The 26,460-nt window shown below is 40.4% G+C and overlaps 1 protein-coding gene across 1 annotated transcript in view; it reads right to left on the bottom strand.

Annotated features, from left to right (window-relative positions):
* Positions 1 to 601: 601 nt before the first annotated feature.
* The window catches only part of CHP1 (calcineurin like EF-hand protein 1), a 38,142-nt gene continuing 12,283 nt past the window's right edge, over positions 602 to 26,460 (bottom strand). Inside the window, exons 3-7 of the mRNA XM_034769104.1 lie at positions 9,228 to 9,308; positions 6,768 to 6,895; positions 5,524 to 5,585; positions 4,036 to 4,158; positions 602 to 2,674 (exon numbers count right to left, since the gene is read on the bottom strand). Coding sequence (XP_034624995.1) covers positions 2,621 to 2,674; positions 4,036 to 4,158; positions 5,524 to 5,585; positions 6,768 to 6,895; positions 9,228 to 9,308 — 448 coding nt within the window. The 3' untranslated portion in view covers positions 602 to 2,620. The remainder of the gene's footprint in view (positions 2,675 to 4,035; positions 4,159 to 5,523; positions 5,586 to 6,767; positions 6,896 to 9,227; positions 9,309 to 26,460) is intronic.

The raw sequence follows: 26,460 nt of genomic DNA, 5'->3' as shown, positions 1-26,460 counted from the left end.
TTGCAGGGTGGATAGGATGGCAAATGACAGCTTGTTTCAAAGTCATGACTGCTTCAATTAATTACAGGATTTTTCATAGATAATCTTCTTGAACAAAGGAGATCACTTTAGGTTTCTTTCTGAAGTGTGTAGAATCAGACTAACTGTAGAGCCTAACAGCAACCTGTGCAAGTGAAATGAATATTAAAGAAATAGAATGAATTAAAGAATGCTGTATGTTCCTTTAAGTAGAAATGAGAAATGCTACAATCCAGGTGTCAGGAAAGCAGACATTAACTGTTAATAAGTTGCTCCACTTAAGGGTGATTGGTGAAGCATTAGCCTTAGATAGATAAGAGTTAATAAGGAAGCAGGATATGCATATTGTGCCCCAGGCAAATTTTACAATTTTGCTCTCTCTGACCCTTTGTTTAGTTTGCACCCTTTTATCTGTATAAATAAGACTGTCTGAATCTTGCATGGTGCTCACATTATCTGAGTGTTATTAGCAGAGCGCTGTGCTAGTAAAACAGAGTGATCTGACAAACTGAGTCCTGAGTCTAACTTTGACAAACCTCAAGATTGTTCTACAGGGAACAGAGACCGTCACCACCACACAGGCACAATTTTTACAGTGAAGAGGTTTATTTATGGATTGATAAATACAGTATATGAACTCATTGGGACAATAAGGCACAACTGTTGACTACAACTACACAGGCAGAAGAAAAAGAGAAACACCTACTTTTAAATAAGCAAAATCAAAGCCTATAAAATCTTGTGTACCTTTCCATGTTAATATTGTCACATTCCTTTCCTTTTTACAATTCCTATTTTACATAATATGGTCATAAAACCAGAATGTTTCCTTCTTGTACCGAACAGAAATCTTTTACATTTCTCCAGCCTTACTACTAAATTGCAGTCTGAAAACTTCAAAGTGCAACATTTCTTTCTGCAATTCAATTAAAAACAGTGTCTGAAGAATCCACTGAAGGATTCTATAATATAATTGAGTAAAGGAACTAAAGAAATCAATTTGAAGGTTGAATCTTAGCTCAGTACTTACAGAAACTTATGTTAACACATGATGTAGAGGTGGGTGGAAGCACTTAAACACTGATTCTTCAATAGAGAAGGACCTCCAGGCCAATTCAAGACACTCCACCTGTACTGGTTGTCAGATCATTTGTTGACTTATCCACATAGTGCACAAAAAGCTGTGTAGCCAATGAATTTGGAGGTTTACAGCTGGACACATTCATTGCTTTTGATTCCTTGATTTAATATAGTCTTGCTGTTAAGTTTTTAAATTAAAAATAGTTATCCTTTCAGTTGTGTTAGTTTCATAAAGATTTGTGCAAAGTATCTGATCAGAATATTAAATTCTAAAATCTTACCTTTTAATCTGAATTGGGATATAGTAGGCAGTTCCCTAAAAACACTTGTATCTAAACTTTCATGAAAGTGTTCCAAGTGCAGCTAAACTAACACCTACAGTGCAAATCCACCAGCCAGGGTGGGGCTCTGATAGATGTTTAAAAAAAAAATCATTGGTTTTCAAATTATCCAAGGATTAGTATGAAAGCAGCACAAGGTGTCATTAGTGTTATCACCACTGGACGGTGACAATGACATGAAATCAAGAAAAGTAGCCATGCACAAAGTTTGAATTATAAACACTGGTAAATAAATCTGCACTAATGAAAGCAATAAGTTGTGATGGTGGAGGTATGAGTGCCCTGTGGGAAGGAACGGTCATACAGAAAAGCAACCTAGGGAGGGGTGCTTTGTGGTCCACTGGCAGTCAGAGCCTGCAAGCTGCTCTTAAGGGAAACACCCACTTCTGCACCTGGTACTGGGGTCGTTTGAGGTTATGAATTACAGTGTGGAGTCCAGTTTGTTCCACAGAAGTTGCAACCTGCAATAATGACAGATTCCTCTCACCCCTGTGGATTAATTCCAAAGAATTCAGTCATAGCATTTGAGACTGCTCAGACCTGCCACTACTCCCAATCCTACAGTCCTGGGAAAGAAGCCACTGGACTTAAATTAATCATTTAAGATAGCTCTAAAGGGCAGATCTGGAAAGAGGGAAGAAAGGTCTTGGAAAAAAAACCAAGTGGGGAGAAAAAAAAAAAAAAAAAAAAAAAAAAAAAAAAAAAAGACAGCTCTGTTGTACTAGCATGGGAGGGAATAAGGCAGTGCTACTCTGACACCTACCACTTACTGAAGGAATGATTTAGCTGAGGTTTGTTTCACACTATACACTACTCCCAGTAAAAAAAATTCAGATGGCTTTTCTGTGGGATATTACCCCCTCTTGGCTTCCCAGATGTAGAGCTCCAGAAGAATAAGTCGGCAGCAGCAATACATAGGAAGGAAAGGCAATCACAGTCATACAGCAATGGAGAGGAAGAATCTGAAATAGGGACTTTTTAATGCTTCATTCCGAGCTGCACTGCAGCCACTTCCCTCTGTTCCTGCTACACAGGGAATATTCACCTTGGTGGAACAAGCTGGTGAGGGGTTGCAGATGTGTTTTCCATGCACCAGTAACACACTAAGGAAAGATGATGGGGAGAAAATGGTGTTCTAGTCCTTAGAAATTAGGAGTGGTAAGAAATGGGTCTCCCATCCATCAGTGAAGAAATCGAATGCTCATTTTCTGCTCTACATCCACCTTCTCCAAAACCTGCAATAAAACCCAGAGACAGCTGGTTAAGTCACTTATGTACACAGTTCTGTTCCAGTTAAAATGTTGAATGATATTAAAAAGCAAGCAAGAGGAGTATGGGGCAGCCTGGCAAGCCATTCATTCATCTGGAGGCTGCTAATGCTGTGCCCCAGAAGCTAAGCTTTCCTTTTAAAAATTAAGAAAACCACAATGAGAATTAAGTGTAACTCATATAGCAATATCAATCTCCAGACAGCCAGAAACAGCTAAGAGAAGTGTGGACTATCCTCATTTGTTAGAGGTTGTTAACCTTTAACTCACGTGACAAGTATGAACACTGCACAGTAGAACCTCCGAGTTATGAACACCAGTTACACAAACTGACTGGTCAACCACACTCCTCATTTGGAACCAGAAGTACGCAATCAGGCAGCAGCAAAAACAGGCAAATATAGTACAGTACTGTGTTAAACTACTAAAAAAATGAAGTTTAAAAAAGATTTGACAAGGAAAGGAAATGGTTTCTGTGCTTGTTTCATTTAAATTAAGATGTTTAAAAGCATTTTTCTTCTGCATAGTCAAGTTTCAAGTTGTATTAAGTCAATGTTCAGTTGTAAACTTTTGAAAGAACATACATAACATTTTGTTCAGAGTTATGAACAACCTCCATTCCTGAGGTGTAAGTAACTGAGGTTCTACCGTATTTCACTACTGGACAAGGCATAAGGACTTGTCTACATCAGGAATTTGACTGGCACAGATAGTGTAGAAGAATAATTACTCTGCTTTAGTTATGCTAGTATAATTCCCCTGTGTGACTATTTAAGAATATGGAGTAATTATTCTGCTATAACTGTGACAGTCAATTTCACCATGTAGGCAAACCTCAAGGAATGAAGTGGATTATCATTTTCTGATCTAGTGTGATTAGAGTCTCACTCTGGGATCTCAAGTGGACCTTGGAAGACCACCACTATTTTTCCCTAGTTTGACTCCTGGCAAAGGCTATTTAACTCTCTCCCACAAGGAAGTTACCCTTGTGGTGGGCCTCTTGCCTGCAAATCTACTTGACTGAAAATTCAAAACAGATCCAGCTACATAACCTCAGAAGAAAAAGCTCGCAGAAGAGGTATATAGGCTGATTATGAGTGATTATATGCTGACAGCACAGCCCCAGAAGTGAACCCTGCCCTTCAAGAGGCTATGATCTCATTCTCCCTGCTAGGGCACAGGGGAATCATGATATACTGGGAAGGGCTGCTACAATAAATACAAAAGTGAAGAATAGTATCTTTTTGGCTCATTTCCAACTGTTTATGTGACTGCTCAGTGATGACCACGTTCAATCACTTCTGTTATTCAAAAGGTTAATTCCCAACCTTGACAAACTCTGTGAAGGAGATGGCACTATCTCCATCCTGATCAGCCTCCTGGATTGTCCTGTCAGCAATACTGCCCAGCTGCTCGTCTGAAATGTTTACACCAACCATCATCCGCAATACCTGCAAGATACAAAAACCCCAGGAAGTCTGAATATCCCCTTTAATAACCTTTAAGCTAAGAGCGTTATGCGAAGATGATTGTGAAAGTCTTGTGCAGAGTTTATTCACAGTACTCAGAACTAGGATACCAGCCAAGTACCAACCCTGTATAGGTAGAACTCAGGAAGACCCTTGTTACTGTCTGGAAATGTTTTCTACGATCAAGATTTTCAGTTCCTTTTGTACACCAAACCTATTGGCCAAAACTGCCTCCATACAAATACAAGATATACTAGGGTGCCTTTGTGCACCCCCTGAACACAAGTGCTAGCTTCTTCCTCATTCCCAAAAAAGTGGAATTCAAAATGGCTCCTACAAATTGAGTGAACAGGATTCTCGGAAGTTTCAACTATTTTTCACAAGATTGACAACTGCTTGTTTTGACCTTTCACTGTTTAGGATTGTTTGGTTGCTTTCTGAAGCCTTGCAAGTTGCAAATATGCAATCAAAACTGGACTAGTCAGCTCTTTTCCTTCCTGCCAGTTTGTAAGGTGCTTTTCTGTGCTGCAGACAGAAGTGAGCACTTTTGATCAAATGCAGTTCCTTGCTCAAGGTGAGCCACAAATTACTATGTCTACTTGGCAGGATTAGTAGAATGCAGTTACTCCCAACTCAAATCTGGACTGATATGCACATCCATGCCATTACAGTAATGATTTCTTGTTGCTTTTCTCCATCAAGGAGGAAGGCAACAAAAGCTTTATCCCCATGGGAAAGAACTGGTCAGAAACTAATCCACCTCAAAAAACAGACTCGTATCTAGTCTTGTTGTCCCTGCCATAAAAACTAAGTATGGTGTTTTTTTGGTAGTGGCAGGTTACATCTGCTGATGTCTTTGTTCCAATGGAATTATAGTCATCCATAAATAATCAAACATGTTAAAAATTAACCTAATACTCTGTTGAAATTTCTGATGGAGTAGGAAGTCTATGCTCTTAACGGAAATTGAAAGACAAAAGTCACCACATATTTGAAGCTATAGGTAGGCAGAGTCCAGTCAGCCATACATTTTTGAATGGTCTGTAAGATTGGTCTAACCACGGTCACTTGCAGATGCATTAACTATTGGATCAAAGGCTGCCATTCGACATTTTCCATATTCTGAAGCTGTTTTAGGTGAATGGCACTTTTTTTTTTGGAAAGGTCACCCACGTGCCCAAGTACCAATAAAATCTTTCACAAGTTATCAATGCAATGAGCATGTCAACTTCATTCTTTTACAAAAAGCATTCTTAGGGAAAGTTTAAGCGTTAAAGTTGCAAGCTAGATCGTCTAAAGACCAACAGACTCATTTTAAGTCCCACATTAGCCCATAGTGCTCTTTACCTGAAGCAGCTCATCTCGGGATATCTTGTCATCTTTATCCAGGTCATATAGTCGAAAAGCAACTAGAGGGAAGGTGAGAATGAGTCAACTGAGTTCAGGTACTATTTGTTCATCTTCCCCACCCACAAATGCAAACTTAAATGTTATGCAGTCAAAAACACTGTTGTCTCAAAGCTGGCAGCAATGTAGGTGTTGGGTCATTTTATAATGACTGTTGATGTAAATAGTAGGCTACAGCTTTTATATGATCCTGTTAAAAATGTTTTATTGAATTATATAATTCAGAGTTCACCTACCATGAAAATCACTTTGCTCCTGCAATTTGCCAGTGTCAATATATATATATAGTCCTCTTCAGAGTATTGCACATTATTGTCAAGAGACAACAGCCACTTAGAAATTACCTTTCAAGATCAAACCAGTAGTCCATCTAATTGAGTACCCAGCATGACAGTGGTCAGTACTAGATTTACAGGAAGTCAAGAGCCTCCCTAATGGACAATTCTATAAATAGCCTGCTTGCAGGGGAAGTTTCTTTCTAACCCTGAAGCATGAGAGTTTATCTATCCCTCCTAAATGTATTTAATTCTTTAATTCCATAAGGAATCTTCTTTGCACTGTTACTTCTCTGACTGGCCTACACTTTGCCTGAAGTATATGGTCAAATCAGAGCCTAGAATGCTGATCAGAAGACTGCTGCAGACTATCTAGGAAAGTGGATTACTCCTATATATACTTTGACCATATGCTTCAAGCAGAGTAAGGAACAATCATGAGGGGAGAGTGGGATGGAGGTATGAAGCTGAGTGGCAATACCACATCACATGAAGGACTAGAGAAATAGCAAGTGGTATGAGGAAGGGAACTGGAAGGCCCATTCCAGGGAGCATCTCTCAGAACTGCTTTGACACCACAGCATCCTATCATGAGACATTTAGGAAAGAGCTGAAATTAGTCCAGCATAATCAAGTCTCCAGTGAGCTATGAGAATCCCTGTAAGTAATTCTCTTTTACTGAGCTTCAACATATCCCAGTAGCTTCTGAAAGGTCTATGGCACCCTCTGTTACAATCTACTACTTACAGGTTTTAGTAAGTCAGTTTGTGTTTAAAAATAAGTACTGCAGTATGTCAGTTCAGACAGTGTCTGTGTGTAGGGTCACTCTCTCAGGAAACATAAGGGTGGAAGACTAGAGAGGCAGGAGGCCAAGGAATGGAATTGTCCAGGTAGACTGAAGTTCCTTACAGTGCAGCTTGTTACTCCTGCTGTTGAGTGGTTCTGGTCCATTCTGGTCTTTGCTTTTTTCATTATCTTCAATGGGTCGGAAGTGGGCCAAAGTCCTCATGAATCCACGGAAATTCACCTGGTCCTCTCTGCATGGTATTACAACAGGTCAATTGTGTAAAATTTAGCATAATACATGTTATCTATTGCAGATGTGAACACAAGCCTCAGTGACCAAACAAGTCCCTTCATAACATTTCTGTAGGGGCAAGTTAATTGAGTGTTCTATAGAGTTTTTATTTACATCCAGCAACCCCTTGCCTTCTTGGTCTCCTTCAGTAGAGGGTGACCACAAGAAATTTCCTTGTGGTCATCCAGGAACAGCAAGTGTTTTCAAGAGCGGTAGCAGAATTACTGGTAGATACATGATACAATGTAGAGAGGAGATGTGGTGTGATGTAGTAAAAAGAATCAAGATTTCTTAAGGTGAGGTTTGATAAATCACTTAGTTTCTATAAAATAGGTATATTTACTCACCTCAGAAGCATTGTAAGGGGTTTACGGTTTCTAAAACATTTCAAAATCTTAGATGAAGCATAAAATGTGGAACCAAAATTTAGAAATGAACACAAAGGTTCGTGCAAGTAGAATCTCAAAATCTCAGGCACTGGTTCTTAAAAATGACTACTAGCTTTGGGTGTCAAATTTGACACCTTAAAAGAGCTCTAAATTCAGGAAGTGTGAACTCTCACTCTCTCAAAATTGTGCCCCTTTAAGGTGCCTCAAGTTGGGCAGCTTAGAAGTTCCAGATCCCCAAAATAAATTAAAGTTTTGTCCAAAGCTTTTTACCATAGGAAACCACACTACCTATGACCACCTCTTCTCAGGCCCTTTTTATCCAACAGAAGAGGAAGAAAGGCATAAGCCAATCTTGTTTTTTTCCTTAGTGGGTCAATGCTGAGGAACTGGGAGAAGGGTGAAGATCTGACACACTGGACCAAAAAGGGAGTTCCAGGTGCATAAGACAGCTTGGTAGGAAAAAGGAGAACACAGAGAATGATGCAAACGTGCTCTGAACAAAGTGAAGTGGTTATGAGACAGATGAAATGCAGTTTATGCTAGACATTCAAGGCAAGAAGCTTACTGAACTGGAGGGTGAGAAGCCAGTGAAGCAACTACAACCTGTGCAGAGTGTAGTCAGAGTGACAGGCAAGAAAGATTTTGCAGCAGATTTCTGTACAGATCAGCTGGGTGTGTATGAGAGAGAAGAAGATCAGTGAGCCCAAAGGAAATTACAAAAAAGTCAAGGCAAAAGACATCCAAGGGCTTGGACAAGGGTCTTGGTACTGGCAATAGGAATGGATAATTTTGGAGATGTAAAACAGTTTGAGGGGAAGAGAAAGAAGAGTCTGGTTTTAGTCATGTTAAGTTTTAGCTGGTGGTATGGTATCCAAGATGTCAGATGCAGATTTGAAAAATCAGTATTCAGGTAGCAGCAGAAGCCATGTAGCAGGTTGACATTACCTACTGAGAGAAGGCTAAGGACAAACCCCTACAGAGAAAGGGAAAGAGGAGGAGCCCCCAAAGAAGATACTGAAGGATCAGACAGACACCGAAGTAATTTAGAAGAGCAGTGTGTCTGAATCCCAGAGAAAGTGTCTCTAGGAGGGTCCAACTGACTATGTCAAGACAGCAAGAAGAATGAGGACAAAGAAGAGGCCTTATAGCTGATGGATTGACAGTCTGCCAAGCTGGAGACTGGGGTGCAGGATAAGGCAACTTACACTTGAATGTCACTTTTCATTGAAGTTTGTGATTCTGGGAGGAGGGTAAGATGCTTTAAAGAAAATCCAAAGGTGGAGAACCAGACAATTAGGGAGTAAAGCTGCTTGATAAGAGATACTAGTGCTAGAAGTGAGTTCGTAGCTGATAAGTCACTATTGGCTCCTCTATGCAGGGTTGTTGTTGCCATGTTGGTCCCAGGATATTAGAGAAAGTGGGAGAGGAAATATCTTTCTTTGGACTAACTTCCGTTAATGAGAGAGAAGTTTTCAAGTTTACACATAGCTGTTCTTTAGGTCTGAGAAATGTACTCTGTCACAGCTAAATACAAGATGGAACAGATTGTTTAACATAAGTAAACACATTTCAAGGCTCCTGGACTCTCAGAGGCATTCAGCAGCATGACAACAGAAATGGAGAATAGGTTGACATGTGAACCAGAACTGAGTATTGATTAAGGATCATAACACCCTGGTAAGGTAAGCAAGTGTCCCCATATTACCAGATGGAAAACCATTCAAGAGAGGTTAAGTGACTGCCCAAAGTCTCACAGCAAATCCATGGCAAGACTGAAGATAGAATCTAGGTATTCAATTCCTACTCCGATGCTTTAGCCATAAACGTACCTCTGATTAGAACGTCACAATGTTAGTCATAAAACTTGTAGACCATTTGGAAATGCATTCAATAGGAACTTACCCCTCTGGGAAAAAGGCATTGATAATCCGGTCTCCCAGGGGGTTGATGGCAAGCTCAGGAATCCGTTGGAAGTCTTCACGGCTAAGGGAAGCAAGAATGAGAGTCTTCATAAACTTAGCTGTAGAGAAAGTTGCATAAAGACTGAGTAAAGTCTAATGAAAGGATCCACAATACAGCATACCCGTTTGGATTTTACTTCTTCGGAAAAGTACTTTGCTGTTTGCTTTCCAACCATAATAGTGCAATAGCTGTTAAGAGGTTATTAATGGCACCAAGATAAGGAGACTAGTACTGAGCTTGTATTACATTACACGCCTATAATAGTGCTAATTTATCAAGTTAATACCACTTCTCAGATACAGCAAATACCAATTTGTGCAAGCAATTCTACCAAAGAATTTTAGTTATCCCTCTAGAATGATTGGGCAATACGCAACTACAGTAAAAGAAAGCAACATAATGAAAAGCAAGTAACAACTAAAGTAAATTGTGTTTAGGAACAAAGTCACTTGAGTTGGAAGGAACTTTAGATTAATTCATCTGGAGCGATGTATCACAGCCTTGGTATCCCCAAAAGCCACTAATCAATTTTCAGGTTTTAAATTTTAATTTCTTTCTGTCTGGACGCTTTGTTGAATGAGCAAGATATTTATATAATGCCGTGGAAGTTAAAGCTGAGCTTGTTTCTGTATCAAACAGGAAGTTTTCCCTACTTTAGAACAGTAGCCATTTTCTATAGGCGCCCATCTAAACTAAATAGCTGTGCTGCTTAAAAACTACACTGGTGGATGAAGTTACATTAGTATTGAAGAGTGCACTTGTATAGCTTATTCAAATTAAGAATGCAAAATAAGCAACAATAAAGCACCTCTATAGTTATATTGCTATGTTTGTAACAAAAAGTCTGACCAGTATAACGGTCAGTAATTGGTACAAGACTTCCTTATTCATTTAGGCCTGTAGCTGGAAAGGTATTCATTAGTGGTAGAGATCAAGATTTACTAAAATGCTGGCTGAAAATGTAAACACATTTCTGCCAAGCAGCAATAATTTCAAACTCTTCCTTGTTGGGTGCCCAATTGTGACCTTGTGCCAGATTTGCAGAAATACTAAACACCGACAATTCCACTTGAAATCAACAGGAGCTTTGGGCACTTAGCCCTTCTGAAATTCAGCTAAAAGGTCTCAAGTGGGGGACCGAAGAATTAGTTGCTTTTGAAAACTGTCTTAAGCAAATGAAGTGGCGATACCAGATGACAGTCAGTTCAAGCTTCTCTAAGCACCAAACCTAGTACTGCAAGAACCTGAACATGAGGATATTCTGGAGGCAATTATGAGCTACCACTTCACAGAACTATAAACATTAGACAGAAAGACCCATGGAGTCTAGTCTCACCTATTGCCAGTGGGGAACAACTCCCCACAATGTTCTCTAGTGCTCTTCCAGTCTAGTTTTAAAATTTCTCCTCCTGCTGATATACTTGAGGACCCAGCTGTAGTGTAATTATTGCTGGGATCCCAATTTAAGTTCCCTCTAAGCTGTGCGGTCATGCAGCTGCCTATTAAGCCTTGAGCAGGGGCTCAGGGCTGCGGCAGGGAGAGATTCCTCTCTCCCAGCACGGATCTGCTGCGGCAGGAGAGAGGAGCCCCCCGGGCCAAGGCTACCGGAGCTGTCGGGGAAAGGAGCCAGCCCTGCCAGTGCTGTTGTAGCCGGGGAGAGGCACCTCTCCCCTGGCCCGGAGCTGCTGCAGCAACAGAGGACTGGGGTGAAGTCCTCTCTCCCCACTGCAGCCCCAGGGCAGCCTGCATCCCAAACCCCACATCCCCGGCCCCACCCCAGTGCCCACACTCCAACCCTCTGCCCCAGACCTGAGCCCTCTCCTGCATCCCAAACTGCTCATTCACAGCCCCACCCCAGAACCTGCACCCCCAGCCAGAGCCCTCATCTCCCCCACATCCCAACCCTCTGCCCCCTCCCACACTCCAAACCCCTCGGCCCCACCCCACGTATTTTGTTACATGCACCAATATGGAGGTGATGGGTCACAGCACCTCCATACTTGTGCACATAACAAAATTCATTCCGCACATGGATGTAAAAAATTAGAGGGAACACCAGTCCCAATTATAGTATATTTGTCACAACATGATTAAAACAGACTATGGTCTTATAGCGGTGAAATGACCAGGTTTTTTGACCATCTCTGAACAATGCTACTGACCTATGCATGCCCATGCCTGTGTTATGCTTCAGAGACATGATTATTTTTGATGTATAGATGGTTCTTAGTCATGTTGTAACCCAAACCCCTCAATACTGTTCTATTTGAAACAGAGGAGGAGCACAACATATTAGTGATTTAAACAAAGACGTAGTGAAGCATCCACACTGGGGTAAGAGCCATTTTAACTAGTGCTTTGGCTCCAATTTCAACATGTAGGGCCCTACCAAATTCATGGTCCATTTTAGTCAATTTCACAGTCATAGGATTTTAAAATTGTAAATTTAATGATTTCAGCTCTTTAAATCTGAAATGTCATGGTGTTGTAATTGTAGGGGTCCTGACCCAAAAAGGAGTTTGAGGGAAGGGGGTCACAGGTTGTTTTGGGGGGGGGGGGTTGCGGTACTGCTACCCTTACTTCTGCGCTGCTGCTGGCCGTGGTGCTGCCTTCAGAGCTGGGTGCCTGGCCAACTGCTGCTGCTCTCCGCCCAGCTCTGAAGACAGTGTTGTAGTAAGAGTGGCAATACTGCAACGCCCCTAAAATAACATTGTGACCCCCTTGCAACTCCCTTTTGGGTCAGGACCCCCAATTTGAGAAAAGCTGGTCTCTCCCATGAAATCTGTATAATATAGGGTAAAAAGCACACACAAGACCAGACTTCACGGTCCGTGATGCATTTTTCATGGCCAAGAATTTGGTAGGGCCCTACCAATGTGTACAAGCCACCGAAAGCAACTACTCCCACATCCTGTCTAGAATTTTCCATTGACATAACATCAGATTCCTTGCTTGTTAAATTTCAGCTTCAGAGAATTTACATTCAACAGTTCAGCCTCATGTTGTGCCTGGTTTATGGCAAGAGATTAAAAATTAACTACAAGTAACCCCTAGGTTTCAAATCCACTTCTATTTTTGTTCATTAAGGGGACATTATGGGGTAGGGATTATAATTGGAATAGCAGCAACAGTCATAAAAATAACTGAATGCAGAAAGGCAAGTTGTACTTTTTATACACCAAGGCCCCTCAGAGTCATTAGGGACCTACTTTACCTGGCTAAGGCTGGAGCCTACAGGAAACTGGATGTTCTATTTTTCTTGTTCATGTGCCATAGCAACAGGCTTCTCCCAGTGAGACTTTCCAGGAACGCTGTTTCTACTAAAAACTTGCTTAAAGGTTGCTTTGCCTATGATCTTTAACTGCAAATTGGTTAGTCTGCATAATAAAGAGCATCAATGACATTTTTCAGTACTAAACAAGCGTTTCTGCTGCAAACAATTAGTAGCTTTTAGAACCCAAGGGGGTTTCTGTGATCCAACCCATCACACCGAGGAAAGAACTGAAGAGAGAATGTGACAGCAGTTGTGGGGGTAGATAAATGGAAGACAGTTCCCAAAATTGAGGAAAGGGGAAACAGGAGGAACTACTGGAGTAGTGGGGAGAGATATAAGAGTGAAATAAAGGGAGGAGAAAACTGGCAAGGAGATTAAAGCTTGCTTTATGCCAGTTTAAAAAACACAAACAGAATTTGAGGGAAGTTTCCCTGTGCAGACCGGGCCAGAGAGCTGGGAAACAAATGTCAGAAGTGGAAGAGAACTAGGAGAAGAATAATGGGGAGAGGAAATGAAAAACAGAAAGCAAAGCAGAAAAATACAAAGGAGATCAAATGGGTAAATGAGTCAGGTGAGATGGGGAGTGGCACTACATGCGAAAGCAAGTATAGAGTCAAATATAGTAAAAAAAAAAAATTAAGTGACTGACACTACTGTAGAATCTCTAGAGATAGAAATTCCATGCTTGAATAAGGCGACTAGCAGTAGGAATATATTACAGCCCACCTGACCAGGATGGTGATGGTGAAATGCTTAAGGTGATTACACTGGTCTACAATTTTTGAGAAGTCGTCTGCTTTAGAGATAAAATGTGCTATTTATTATGTATTTTGATGTGCTGAATTCAAATATGACAATTAAAACAACTGATTGGCTACTGTTTAAGATATTTAAGTTTTTACATTTTATGTCTATGTATATTGTGTAGATAGGGTTTTAATCATAAATTGTAAACCTAGGTCTTTTCATTGTTTATGGTTGCTTTACATGATAATATTTCACCTGTCCTGTTTATGTAACACTTTAAAAATCAGCAAAAAAGGGTTATATAAATATAATTTATTATGCAACAAAAAGGCAAAACACTATTATGTATATAGTTTAGTCCTATTCAGTGTCTACTTGGCGCTTCTTGGCTTGTCTCTTGTATTAATTAAATGGAGCATCTCTTGTCACTGTCCAGCAATAGTCTGCAAGCATTGATGGGCTCCATTTGCCCTGATAGCGTTTCTCCATTGTTGCAATATCCTGGTGAAATCGCTCGCCGTGCTCGTTGCTCACTGCTCCGCAGTTCGGTGGAAAAAAAAAAAAAAAAATCTAGATGAGTGCGCAAAAAATGGATCTTTTAGTGACGTTGCAACCAAGGCTTTTGTATGCCTTGAGGAGGTTTTCCACCAACAACCTGTAGTTGTCTGCCTTGTTGTTTCCGAGAAAATTTATTGCCACTAACTGGAAGGCTTTCCACGCTGTCTTTTCCTTGCCACGCAGTGCATGGTCAAATGCATCATCTCTAAGAAGTTCACGAATTTGAGGACCAACAAAGACACCTTCCTTTATCTTAGCTTCACTTAACCTTGGAAATTTTCCATGGAGGTACTTGAAAGCGTCTTGTGTTTTGTCAATGGCCTTGACAAAGTTCTTCATCAGACCCAGCTTGATGTGTAAGGGTGGTAACAAAATCTTCCTTGATTCAACAAGTGGTGGATGCTGAACACTTTTCCTCCCAGGCTCCAATGACTGTCGGAGTGGCCAATCTTTCTTGATGTAGTGGGAATCTCTTGCACGACTATCCCATTTGCAGAGAAAACAGCAGTACTTTGTGTATCCAGTCTGCAGACCAAGCAAGAGAGCAATAACCTTCAAGTCGCCACAAAGCTGCCACTGATGTTGGTCATAGTTTATGCACCTCAAAAGTGGTTTCATGTTGTCATAGGTTTCCTTCATATGGACTGCCTGACCAACTGGAATTGATGGCAAAACATTGCCATTATGCAGTAAAACAGCTTTAAGACTCGTCTTCGATGAATCAGTGAACAGTCTCTACTAATCTGGATCGTGAACGATGTTGAGGGCTGCCATCACACCATCAATGTTGTTGCAGGCTACCAGATCACCTTCCATGAAGAAGAATGGGACAAGATCCTTTTGACAGTCACGGAACATGGAAACCCTAACATCACCTGCCAGGAGATTCCACTGCTGTAGTCTGGAGTCCAACAGCTCTGCCTTACTCTTGGGTAGTTCCAAATCCCTGACAAGGTCATTCAGTTCACCTTGTGTTATGAGGTGTGGTTCAGAGAAGGAGGATGGGAGAAAATGTGGGTCCTGTGACATTGATGGTTCAGGACCAGAAGTTTCATCCTCTTCCTCATCTGACTCAAGTGAGAATGATTCTGGTGCATCAGGAACCGGCAGTCCTTCTCCATGGGGTACTGGGCGAAAAGCTGATCGAATGTTTGGATAATGCACAGTCCACTTTTTCTTCTTTGACACACCTTTCCCAACTGGAGGCACCATGCAGAAGTAACAATTGCTGGTATGATCTGTTGGCTTTTCCTGTTCAACCACTGGTGAAGATTTGTTGCACAAGTGTTGCAGCATATGTGTGGGGCCCACCTCTTGTCCTGATCTCCAATTTTGCAGCCAAAATAAAGGGGATAGGTTTTCTTAACCATAGTGGTTATACTGCGCTTTTGTGATGCAAAAGTCACTTCACCACAAACATAGCAGAAGTTATCTGCACTGTTCACACAAGTACGACGCATCTCTGCTCACTTTGGCTAAACAGAAATGTGTCCCTTTGCAAAATCAAACACTGACAAATAAGAGCACAAGACTGTATGATTTCTAGAGCTGATATAGGGCAATTTGTTCAGCAGAGTGATGTAAGCTTCGTTATGATTGCATCATCCATGACTTCTAGGAATAACATGATGCAATTCATATCATGTATGACGCAATACCAGCTTCAGATTGCATCATTCATTGTTTTACCTAAAAAGCAAGTACTGTCCAAACCCAGTCATAGATTTATTCATAGATCCAGTCAAAGATGTATTTTAGTCATTTCTGGTTTAAATTGAGATCCCTTCCCTTTATAACTCACTTATCCTCCGCCATTCCCAAGTCAAGGGTCGTATATACTGACCCAATAGCATATCTTGAAAACTAGAGCCAATCAACAATTTTAAGCATCATTTTCGTTCTCAGTGACCCAGAATTAGTACAGTTTGACTACATTTATTTCAGAAGCATTTTGGCTGTAGAGCAGTGTTACTGGTTCTGTTTTTGTAGCCTCTCTAATGGGGGATTTTAGCTATTCCCATATTGAATGGGAACATGTCACCTCAGTACCGGATACAGAGGAAAAAAAAAAAATTGTACACACCATTAATGAGAGCTTCTTGGAGCAGCTAGTCCTAGAAGCCACAAAGGGAGAGGGAATTTTTGACTTCGTCCTAAGTGACTCAGGATTTGGTCCAAGAGGTGATTATAGCTGAACCACTCAGTAATTGTGACCATAATGTAATTAAATTTAACATCCTTGTAGAGGGGAAAATACCAAAGAAACCCACCACAGTAGCATTTAACTTCAAACAGGGAAACTACATAACATTGAGGTGGCTAGTTAAACAGAAACTAAAAGGAATAATCACAGAAGTAAAATGTCTGCAAGCTGCATGGAAACTTTTTAAAGAAATACTGTAACAGAGGCTCCAACTTTATGTATACCCCCAAATTTAAAACAAAGAAACCACAGTATGAGGGTCAAAAAATGCCACCATGGCTAAACAAAGTAAGAGGTTGTTAAAGACAAAAGGACTTTTTTTAAAATTTGAAGTCAAATCCTACTGAGCAAGAAAAAAGGAGCATAATCTCTGGCAAATCAAGTATGATTAGGCAGGCCAAAAAAAGACTGAAGAACAACTAGCAAAAGACCCCAAAAATTAACATAAGCAGGCTTCCTGCTTAACAATCAGAAGGGCCACTGGACAATCAAAATGCTAAAGAAACACTCAAAGACAAGTCCATTGTGAAAAACAACAATGAGTCTGGTGGCACCTTAAAGACTAACAGATTTATTTGGGCATAAGCTTTCGGGGTAAAAACCTCACTTCTTCGGATGCAAGTGATGTTTTTACCCATGAAAGCTTATACCCAAATAAATCTGTTAGTCTTTAAGGTGCCACCAGACTCCTTGTTGTTGTTGTTTTTGTAGATACAGACTAACAGGGCTACCCCCTGATACTTAAGTCCATTGTGGAGAAGCTAAATGAATTCTTTGCATCTGAGGTCACTGCAGAGATTGCGAGGAGATTCCCACACCTGAACCATTCTTTTTAAGTGATAAATTTGAGGAACTATCCCAGATTGCAATAGAGGTGGTTTTGGAACAAACTGATAAATTAAACAGTAAAGGCACCACGACCAGATGGTATTCATCCAAGAGTTCTGAAGGAACTTTAATATGAAATTGCAGAACTACTAACTGTGGTACGTAATCTATTGCTTAAATCAGCCTCTGTACCAGATGACGGATGTGTAGCTATTGTACCACCATTAAAACACACACACACACACACACACACACCCTGCAATTTAGGCCAGTAGGCCTAATTCAGTACCAGGCAAACTGATTGAAACTATAGTAACTAGCAGAATTATCAGACAGATGAAAATTATATGCTGGGGAAGAGTCAACATGGCTTTTGTGAAGTATGATTTCCCTTTACCAATCTATTAGAATTCTTTGAGGGCAAAGGTGATTCAGTTTATATACTGTACTTGGACTTTCAGAAAGCCTTTCAGAAAGGTCCCACACCAAAGGCTCTTAAGCAAAGTAAGGAGTCATGGGATACATTGGAAGGTTCTCTTGGATCAGTAACTGGTTAAAAGGTAGGAAAAACTGGTCAGTGGAGCAAGGTAAAGAGTGGGGTCCTCCAATAATCTGTACTGCTCAGCATATTCAAATGATCTGGGGAAAGGGGGTAAATAGTGAAGTGGCAAAGTCTGTGGACAATACTAAATTGCTTGAGAGTTAAATCCAAAGCTGACTGTGAAGAGTCAGCTTTGGGAGCTCACAAAACTGACTGACCAGGCAGGAAAATGGCAGATGAAATTCAGCATTGCTAAATGTAAAGTAATGCACATTGGAAAAAATCATCTCAACTATGCATCTGAAGCGATGGGGTCTAAATTAGCTGTTACCTCTGAAGAAAAAGATTTTGGAGTATTTGTGGATGGTTCTCTAAAAACATCTGCTCTATGTGCAGCAGCTCCCCACCCCCAAAACGCCAACAATGTTAGGAACCATTAGGAAAGGGTTAGATGATAAAGACAGAATATCATAATGCCACTGTACAAATCCATGACACTCATCTTGAATACTCCATGCAGTTTTGGTCAATCCATTTCAAAAAAAGATGTTTGCCTCTCTCAATAACTAGGGGTATGGAACAGCTTCCACATGAGAAATTAAAAAACAGACTGTTCATCTTAGGAAAAAAGATGACTAAGAAGGGATATGATAGAAGTCTATAAAATCATGAATGGTGTGGAGAAAGTGAATAAGAAGTGTTATTTACTCTTTACAGCACAAGAACCAGGGGTCACCCAATTAAGTTAATAGGCAGCAGGTTTAAAAACAAACACAAAAAAGGACTTCACACAACCACAGTCAGCTAGAATTCATGGCCAGGGGGTGTTGAAGACCAAAAGTATAACTGGATTAAAAAAAATTAGATAAATTCCTGCAGGATAGGTCTACCAATGGCCATTAGCCAAGATGGCCAGGGATGCAAGCCCATGACCTGGGGCAGGAAGAATCACGCGATAATTGCCTTGTTTGTTCATTTCCTCTGAAGCATCTGGCACTGGCCATTATCAAAAGACTGGATACTAGGCTAGATGGATCATTGGTCTCATCCAGTATGGCTATACTTATGTTCTAGATGTGGTATTTGCATCAGTGCATGGAAAAAAAAACAAAAACAAACAAAAAAAAAACAGTAAATTTGTTTATTTTAGACAAAACTAGAATCCTTCTTTCCCCCAGTACATTTGTAAAACATGTCGTGTCAGACAAGTATTCCAACCAATTTCATAGAATCATAAAAGATTAGGGTTGGAAGAGACCTTGGGAGGTCATCTAGTCCAACCCTCTGCTCAAAGCAGGAACAACCCCAACTAAATCATCCCAGCCAGGGTTTTGTCAAGCCAGGCCTTAAAAACCTCTAAGGACGGAGATTCCACCACTTCCCTAAGTAACCCATTCCAGTGCTTCACCACCCACCTAGTGAAATATTTTTTCTTAATAGCCAACCTAGACCTTCCCCACTGCAGCTTGAGACCATTGCTCCTTGTTCTGTCATCTGCCACCACTGAGAACAGCTGAGCTCCATCCTCTTTGGAGCCCCCCTTCAGGTAGTTGAGGGCTGCTATCAAATCCCCCCTCACTTTTCTCTTTTGCGGACAAAATAAGCCCAGTTCCCTCAGCCTCTCCTCATAAGTCATGTCATGTTCCCATCCCCCTAATCATTTTCATTGCCTTCTACTGGATGCTCTCCCATTTGCCCACATCCTTTCTGTAGTGGGGGGCCCCCAAACTGGATGCAATACTCCAGATGTTACCTCACCAGTGCCGTGTAGAGGGGAATAATTACTTCCCTCAATCTGCTGGCAATGCTCCTACTAATGCAGCCCAATATGCAGTTAGCCTTCTTGGCAACAAGGGCACCCTGTCGACTCATATCCCCAGGTCCTTTTCTGCAGAACTGCCATTTAGCCAGTCGGTCCCCAGCCTGTAGCATGGGATTCTTCCATACTAAGTGCAGGACTCTGCACTTGTCCTTGTTGAATCTCAGATTTCTTTTGGCCCAATCCTCCAATTTGTCCAGGTCACTCTGGACCCTATCCCTACCCTCTAATATATCTACCTCTCCCCTGAGTTTAGTGTCATCAGCAAACTTGTGAGGGTGCAATCCACCCATCATCCAGATCATTAATGAAGGTAAAAAGCAACAGAGGGTCCTGTGGCACCTTTGAGACTAACAGAAGTACTGGGAGCATAAGCTTTCATGGGTAAGAACCTCACTTCTTCAGATGCTCCCAGTACTTCTGTTAGTCTCAAAGGTGCCACAGGACCCTCTGTTGCTTTTTACAGATTCAGACTAACACTGCTACCCCTCTGATACTTGACATTAATGAAGGTGTTGAACAAAAATGGCCCTAGGACAGACTCCTGGGGCACTCCGCTTGATACTGGCTGCCAACTAGACATCGAGCCATTGCTCACTACCCATTGAGCTCAACAATCTAGCCAGTTTTCTAGCCACCTTTAGTCCATTCATACAATCCACTCTTTAACTTGCTGGCAAGAATACTGTGGGAGACAATATCAAAAGCTTTGCTAAAGTCAAGATATATCACGTCCACCACTTTCCCCATATCCCCAGACCAGTTCTCATCATAGACAGCAATCAGGTTGGTCAGGCATGACTTGCCCTTGGTGAATCCATGTTGACTATTCCTGATCACCTTCCTCCCCTCCAAGTGCTTCAAAATGGTTTCCTTGAGAATCTGCTCCATGATTTTTCCCAGGGACTAAGGTGAGGCTGTAATTCCCCAGATTCTCCTTCTTCCCATTGTTAAAGATGGGCACTACATTTGCCTTTTTCCAGTCGTCCGGGACCTCTGATTGCCATGAGTTTTCAAAGATAATGGTCAAAGGCTCTGCAATCACAGCCAACTCCCTCAAATGCATTAGATCTGGCCCCATGGACTTGTGCATGTCAAATATTGATAAATATCCCAGAAACAACGCCCTGATGAAGGCAGTAACTACTTTTATTGATTGCATCATGGTACCATTCTCTCATTTTCTAGGACTTCATTGTGTTTCTCCCATTTCCAAGTTAAAATAACTTAGCTGACTAACTTGTTTTCTGTAATAAGGCATAATTATTTAAGACCGAGCCTACGGGAGACCATAAAATCATTGTTATTGTTACTGTTCTAATAGTGCTTTAAAATATTTGATAGGTGAACTGACCAATTCTATTCTGTACCATGAGCAAGTGTGTTGCACATCAGTGCTAATTTTCAGAATAGTAATTTATTCAACAGATTCAGTTTGATCTGAACCAATTTCTCTCCAAATTTTTCAAAACTGCCACTTAATCAAAAAACCCAAAACCAATTGTTTGCCCAGATGTACTACAGAGCCCACAGCTTGTGAATCTGACCTGGAATTGTGTAATTTTTCCCTTGCTAGTTTAGTGGGAACTCATCAGTCTTATAAATTAAGAGTTTCAGAGCCTCACGTTTTGAGCACTGGAACAGAAGGGGAGGGCAATTCCATTATCCATGAAGTCACTACTCTGTGACTAGATGTATTTAGAAAGTGGGAGATTCTACCTTTGTCATTGTTTGTTCTGGATGATTTTTCTGAGCACAGAGCTTCCTACTTCAGACTCCAAGACCTTATCGGCACTGGAAGTTAAACTGTTTGCTACAGTCATGTACATACCCTTTGAAATCAATAGTTAGGCAACAGATATGACAGGAGTTTGACACTGCAGGAGTAGTTTAGTAATTATTCACCCTAGTAAAGGCAAATGAACTCCCTTTTCCACAAAAGCTTCTACTCTTAAGCTACACTATTACAGACTGGGCCACAACTAGCAGTAATATATTTGTATAAATAGATTAATTTTAAGCCTCGACAGAGAAAATAGGTGTGAATTGGATCCAAAAATGTCTACCACCTTCGCATGCTAACTTTGATGTTTAAACTGTTGAGTAGTGTAAAAAAGGTTTATGTTCATTTGTGTAGGTATTCAAGATTAACATGAAAATAACTGGGGTTAGAAATGGTTTCCCAACACAGTACACTTCCCTGTTTAGCTTGAAGTAGAACTGGCAAACTTATGGATCAATGGCTTTTCAACTCATATGAAAACATTCCTGAAAAATTCTCATTCTGATAGTCATTTTTTGTTAGAAAAAATTAGTTTCTAAGTGTTTGGTTCTGTTTGTGCCCAATGCAACACTAAAAACTTGCATCAAAAGGTTAACCTGTTTTCAAAGTTTGCCTGCGAAAAGTTGCTAATTTTAGAGGAGTCTAGCTTCAATCATATGTCCACTCCATGGAAAATGACAGCTTCAACAGCCTTCCCATTACAAAAGTATTTTGTCCTCAGTCAATTGTTAACATGTCTTTGCCAATGAAAAAATAAGACTAACACTACATTCTACCTTCTTATTCTAATAAGGATCACGACAACATCTTGCTTGGAGCTGAAATAATTCAAAATAGATTTAGCACTCATCTTTTCAGGACGCAAACCCCCAAAAGCTATGATTTACTGTAAACCATCTCTGAAGTTTAAGACGAAGGCTGAACTAGAGCTATTTGCAAGGATCCCACTTGGCTAATTCAACTGAGATCAATGAGTCAGTGATCTAGGTTATTCATTCTGAGACAGTGGTCCACTGAATGCAATCTATGGAGCTCTTCCTGGAGGTCTGCAAATCTGTTTGTCAAAATTTTCACACCAATAGATATCCAACAGAGATATCTTACAGAGAAAAAGGCTGTGCACAGACTAGTGTACCTGAGCTAGCTTAAATCCAACAACTGGAGCGAAGACATTATAGCACTAACTTCCATTTGGGTAGTACAAGCCTAGCACGGACTCTGGGTAAGTACAGAGTGGGCTAGCAAACATTGAAGCCCGTGTTGTGCTACCTACGCTAGCTGCATTCAAGCGAGTGTGAATAGGCTAGCCCTTGCACAGCTTTTGCTGTGTAGATGTACCCTCAGATTTTAAGGAGTGATGCTTGCTATTAGTTATAGTCCATTCCAAGGCTGAGTTTCCTGAGGTTTATTTGGTTAAACAAATGCTAATCAACTCTTCACACTTTGAATGGCTGACTCATCTGTTACTTGTTTCCTTGTTGTGAATTCAGTAGATCAAATTTGCAAGAGACATCAAAATGGAAGGATAGCAAATGTGAACAGAACCAAAATCCCAAATTACCTCAGTAGATGAACTGTTATGTTAATACTGAATTGTCCTTCAACAACCCCAAAGAAAAGGTTAACAGTAAAGATATAAAACAGGTGGGGACATAACCAAGACACTGCACTCATGTAATTAAAACAAGTTTAATTTTTGTTTGTGAATATATATATTTAGCAAACCAGGAAGTAACAAAATGTCAGAGGGGAAGTTTTATGAAGAATCAATTTCAAACTTTTCTGTGCCAAACTCTCCATGGCCTGGTTCATTGATACAGTGCTTAATTCAGTTTTCACTTTATTTTTGTAGTTCTCATTTGAAAGTTGTACACAGAAGACAAACTGAAGAACTCACACCCTGCACCCTTTTGATATGAACAACTACTTTTAAGAACAACATTCAAGGCTCCCACACTCCTGTTTGTTCTTTTATTGAGCAAAGTATATAAAATACATTTAAAAGGTGCAAATGAACTACAAGTGAATGATTTGCAGATCAAAACAGTATCAAGTTAACTAGGCATCACCAAGACAATTAATAGCCTGTGACTCAGCAGCAATACAAACAATCCTTTTAGTTACAGAAGCAGCTGCAAAGAGGGTATCATGGAACAACTTTTGTGATAAGTATTTATAAAAGTTAGAGGTGACCTACAAAAGAAAATATGGGTTTGTATTTGTGTCCTTATAATAAAGCTTGACATTTTTGTTGTTGTTTAAATCTTAGAAATCTCAGGAATGTTAAGTCTGGTCTTGTATTTTTCAGAGAGATTTCTTGCATGGTTCAGACTGTATATTCACATTACAATGCTATGTAGCTAGAAGAGTTCTTAAGTCAGTTGCAGCTTTCTGAAATCACTTCTAAAACATTTTGGTTTAAAATAAGTTTCCACAAAGCGTCAGGAAAGTTTTTCTTCAACCCTTATATCTGCAGCATGAGGGACCCACAAAACAGCAGCTTCCATAGCTAAATCTTTCACTTATAGCCTCCTCTTAGCTTAGAGGGCCCTGGGGACAATGAATATTTAGAAGGATCTCAATTAAGTTCACAGGTGTTCGAGCTTTAAGCAATCTGAACAAAATCCGGTTTTTACTCACGAAAGCTTATGCCCAAATAAATCTGTTAGTCTTTAAGGTGCCACCAGACTCTTTGTTGTTTTTGTAGATACAGACTAACACGGCTACCCCCTGATACTTAAAAAGATAATCTCAATCGGTTCTCACTTGCATGGTTTACCTGATGCTATACCTATCAGTTCTCCACAGAATTTCATACAAGACAATACCTGAATTTAATGTAAACAGGCAAAAAGAAAACTTTATAACTGTCTTTTGCACCTTCTATAGAGAAGAAAAAGAATGGCAGCAAAGTAGGGCTGTCAATCACATTTAACTCATGCAATTAACTCAAATTAATGGCAATGAATTGCATTTTTAAAATCACACTGTTAAACAGAATACCAATTGAAATTTATTAAATATTTTTGGATGTTTTTCTACATTTTCAAATATATTGATTTAAATTACAACAGAATACAAAGTACACACTGGTCACTTTATATTTTTTATTACAAATATTTGCATTGTAAAAATGAAACAAAAGAAACAGTATTTTTCAATTCACCTCATTCAAGTACTGTAGTGCAATCTTTATTGTGAAAGTGCAACTTACTTTTTTTTTTGTTACATAACTGCACTCAAAAACAAAACAATGCAAAAACTTTAGAGCCTACAAGTCCACTCAGTCCTACTTCTTGTTCAGCCAATCACTAAAACAAACAAGTTTGTTCGCATTTATGGGAGCTAATGCTGTCCATTTCTTATTTTAAATGTCACCAGAAAGTGAGAACAGGCATTTGCATGGCACAATTGTAGCTGGCATCGCAAGATATTTACATGTCAGATGTGCGAAAGATTCATGCTTCAGCCACCATTCCAGAGGACATTCTTCCATGCTGATGACGCTTGTTAAAAAATAATGTATTAATTAAATTTGTGACTGAACTCCTTAGGGGGGAGAAGTGCCATATATTTCGTGTTCTAGTACTCTCAGATCACTTAGCATATGTTGTTCATTTTACAAAATGCAAAGAAGGTACAATAGGTGATTTCTAAAGATAGCTACAGCATTCGACCCAAGGTTTAAGAATCTGAAGTGCCTTCCAAAATCTGAGAGGGATGAGGTGTGGAGCATGCTTTCAGAAGTCTTAAAAGAGCAACACTCCGATGCGGAAACTACAGAACCCGAACCACCGAAACAGAAAATCAACCTTCTGCTGGTAGCATCTGACTCAGATGATGAAAATGACCATATGTCAGTTCACACTGCTTTGAATTGTTATCGAGCAGAACCAGTCATCAGCATGGACGCATGTCCTCTGGAATGGTGGTTGAAGCATGAAGGGACATATGAATGTTTTGCGCATCTGACATGTAAATATCTTGCGATGCCAGCTACAATTGTGCCATGTGAACACCTGTTCTCACTTTAGGTGACATTGTGAACAAGCAGCAGGCAGCATTATCATCTGCAAACATAAAAAAAAACTTGTTTGAGTAATTGGCTGAACAAGAAATAGGACTGAATGGACTTGTAGGCTCTAAAGTTTTAGATTGTTTTGTTTGAGTTTTTTTTTTTAAATAGGTAGAACTATGTAAGTTCCTTTCATGATAAAGAGATTTCACTACAGTACTTGTATTAAGTGAATTGAAAAATACTATTTTATTTTTCGTGCAAATATTTGTAATCAAAAATATAAAGTGAGCACTGTACAAGTTGTATTCTGTGTTGTAATTGAAATCAATATATTTGAAAATGTAGAAAATATCCAAAATATTTAAATGGTATTCTATTTTTTAACAGTGTGATTAATCGCAATTAATTTTTTTATTCGCTTGACAGCCCAATAGCAAAGTGTTTTAGTTAGAAGTTTAGCATGTCTTGCCCCCATATCGGTCTCTAAGAGCACTGAGTAAGTGGCAGAAAATTTCCAAAACTCACAATAAGTGGAAGATACAGCTATGGAAGCTGCTGTTTTGTGGGTCCTCGTGCTGCAGATATTAGTGTTGAAGAAAAGGCTTGCTGAGGCTTTGGGGAAAGCAATATTTTAAGCCCAACAATGTTTTAAAAGGTGTTTCAGAAAACTGCAACTGACTTATGAACTCTCCTAGCTACACAGGGATGCAATGTGAATAATTTCTGTAGGAAAAAGAAAGCCTGCATAGCATCATTAGGGGTGCATAGTGTTTTACAAACATTAGAGCAGGGGTCGGCAACATTTGGCATGCTGCTCGGCAGGGTAAGCACCCTGGCGGGACAGGCCAGTTTTCTTTACCTGGCAGGACAGGCCAGTTTTATTTACCTGCTGACGCGGCAGGTTCGGCCGATCGCGGTCCCCACTGGCCGCGGTTTGCCGTCCCAGGCCAATGGGGGCAGCGGGAAGCAGTGCGGGCAAGCGATGTGCTGGCTGCGGCTTTTCGCTGCCCCCATTAGCCCAGGACAGCGAACTGCGGCCAGTGGGGGCCGCAATCAGCTGAACCTGTCGCGTCAGCAGCTAAATAAAACTGGCCCGGCCTGCCAGGGTGCTTACCCTGGCGAGCCGCGTGCCAAACGTTGCCGACCCCTGCATTAGAGCCTAGAGAACCTCCCTCCCCCACCCCCCCATTTGCGTTTGGTATTTAAACAAAAATAGCCCCTGCTGCAGAGAGTTTATAATCAAAATGGTCAAGACTCAGTTGAGTGTAGAACACAGCTGCAGAGGGAAGGGAAGGGAAGGTAGAGGGATAACAAGGGTGACCAAATACAAGGTTGCATATATTAATTGGCATGCTTTTTTAAAAGTTAAGTGAACAAGATATATTAGTGACTGAACAACAGG

This window comes from Trachemys scripta, chromosome 4 (assembly GCF_013100865.1).
Source record: "Trachemys scripta elegans isolate TJP31775 chromosome 4, CAS_Tse_1.0, whole genome shotgun sequence".
NCBI classification, from domain to species: Eukaryota; Metazoa; Chordata; order Testudines; family Emydidae; genus Trachemys; species Trachemys scripta.
This window is presented reverse-complemented; position numbering and strand designations above follow the sequence as displayed.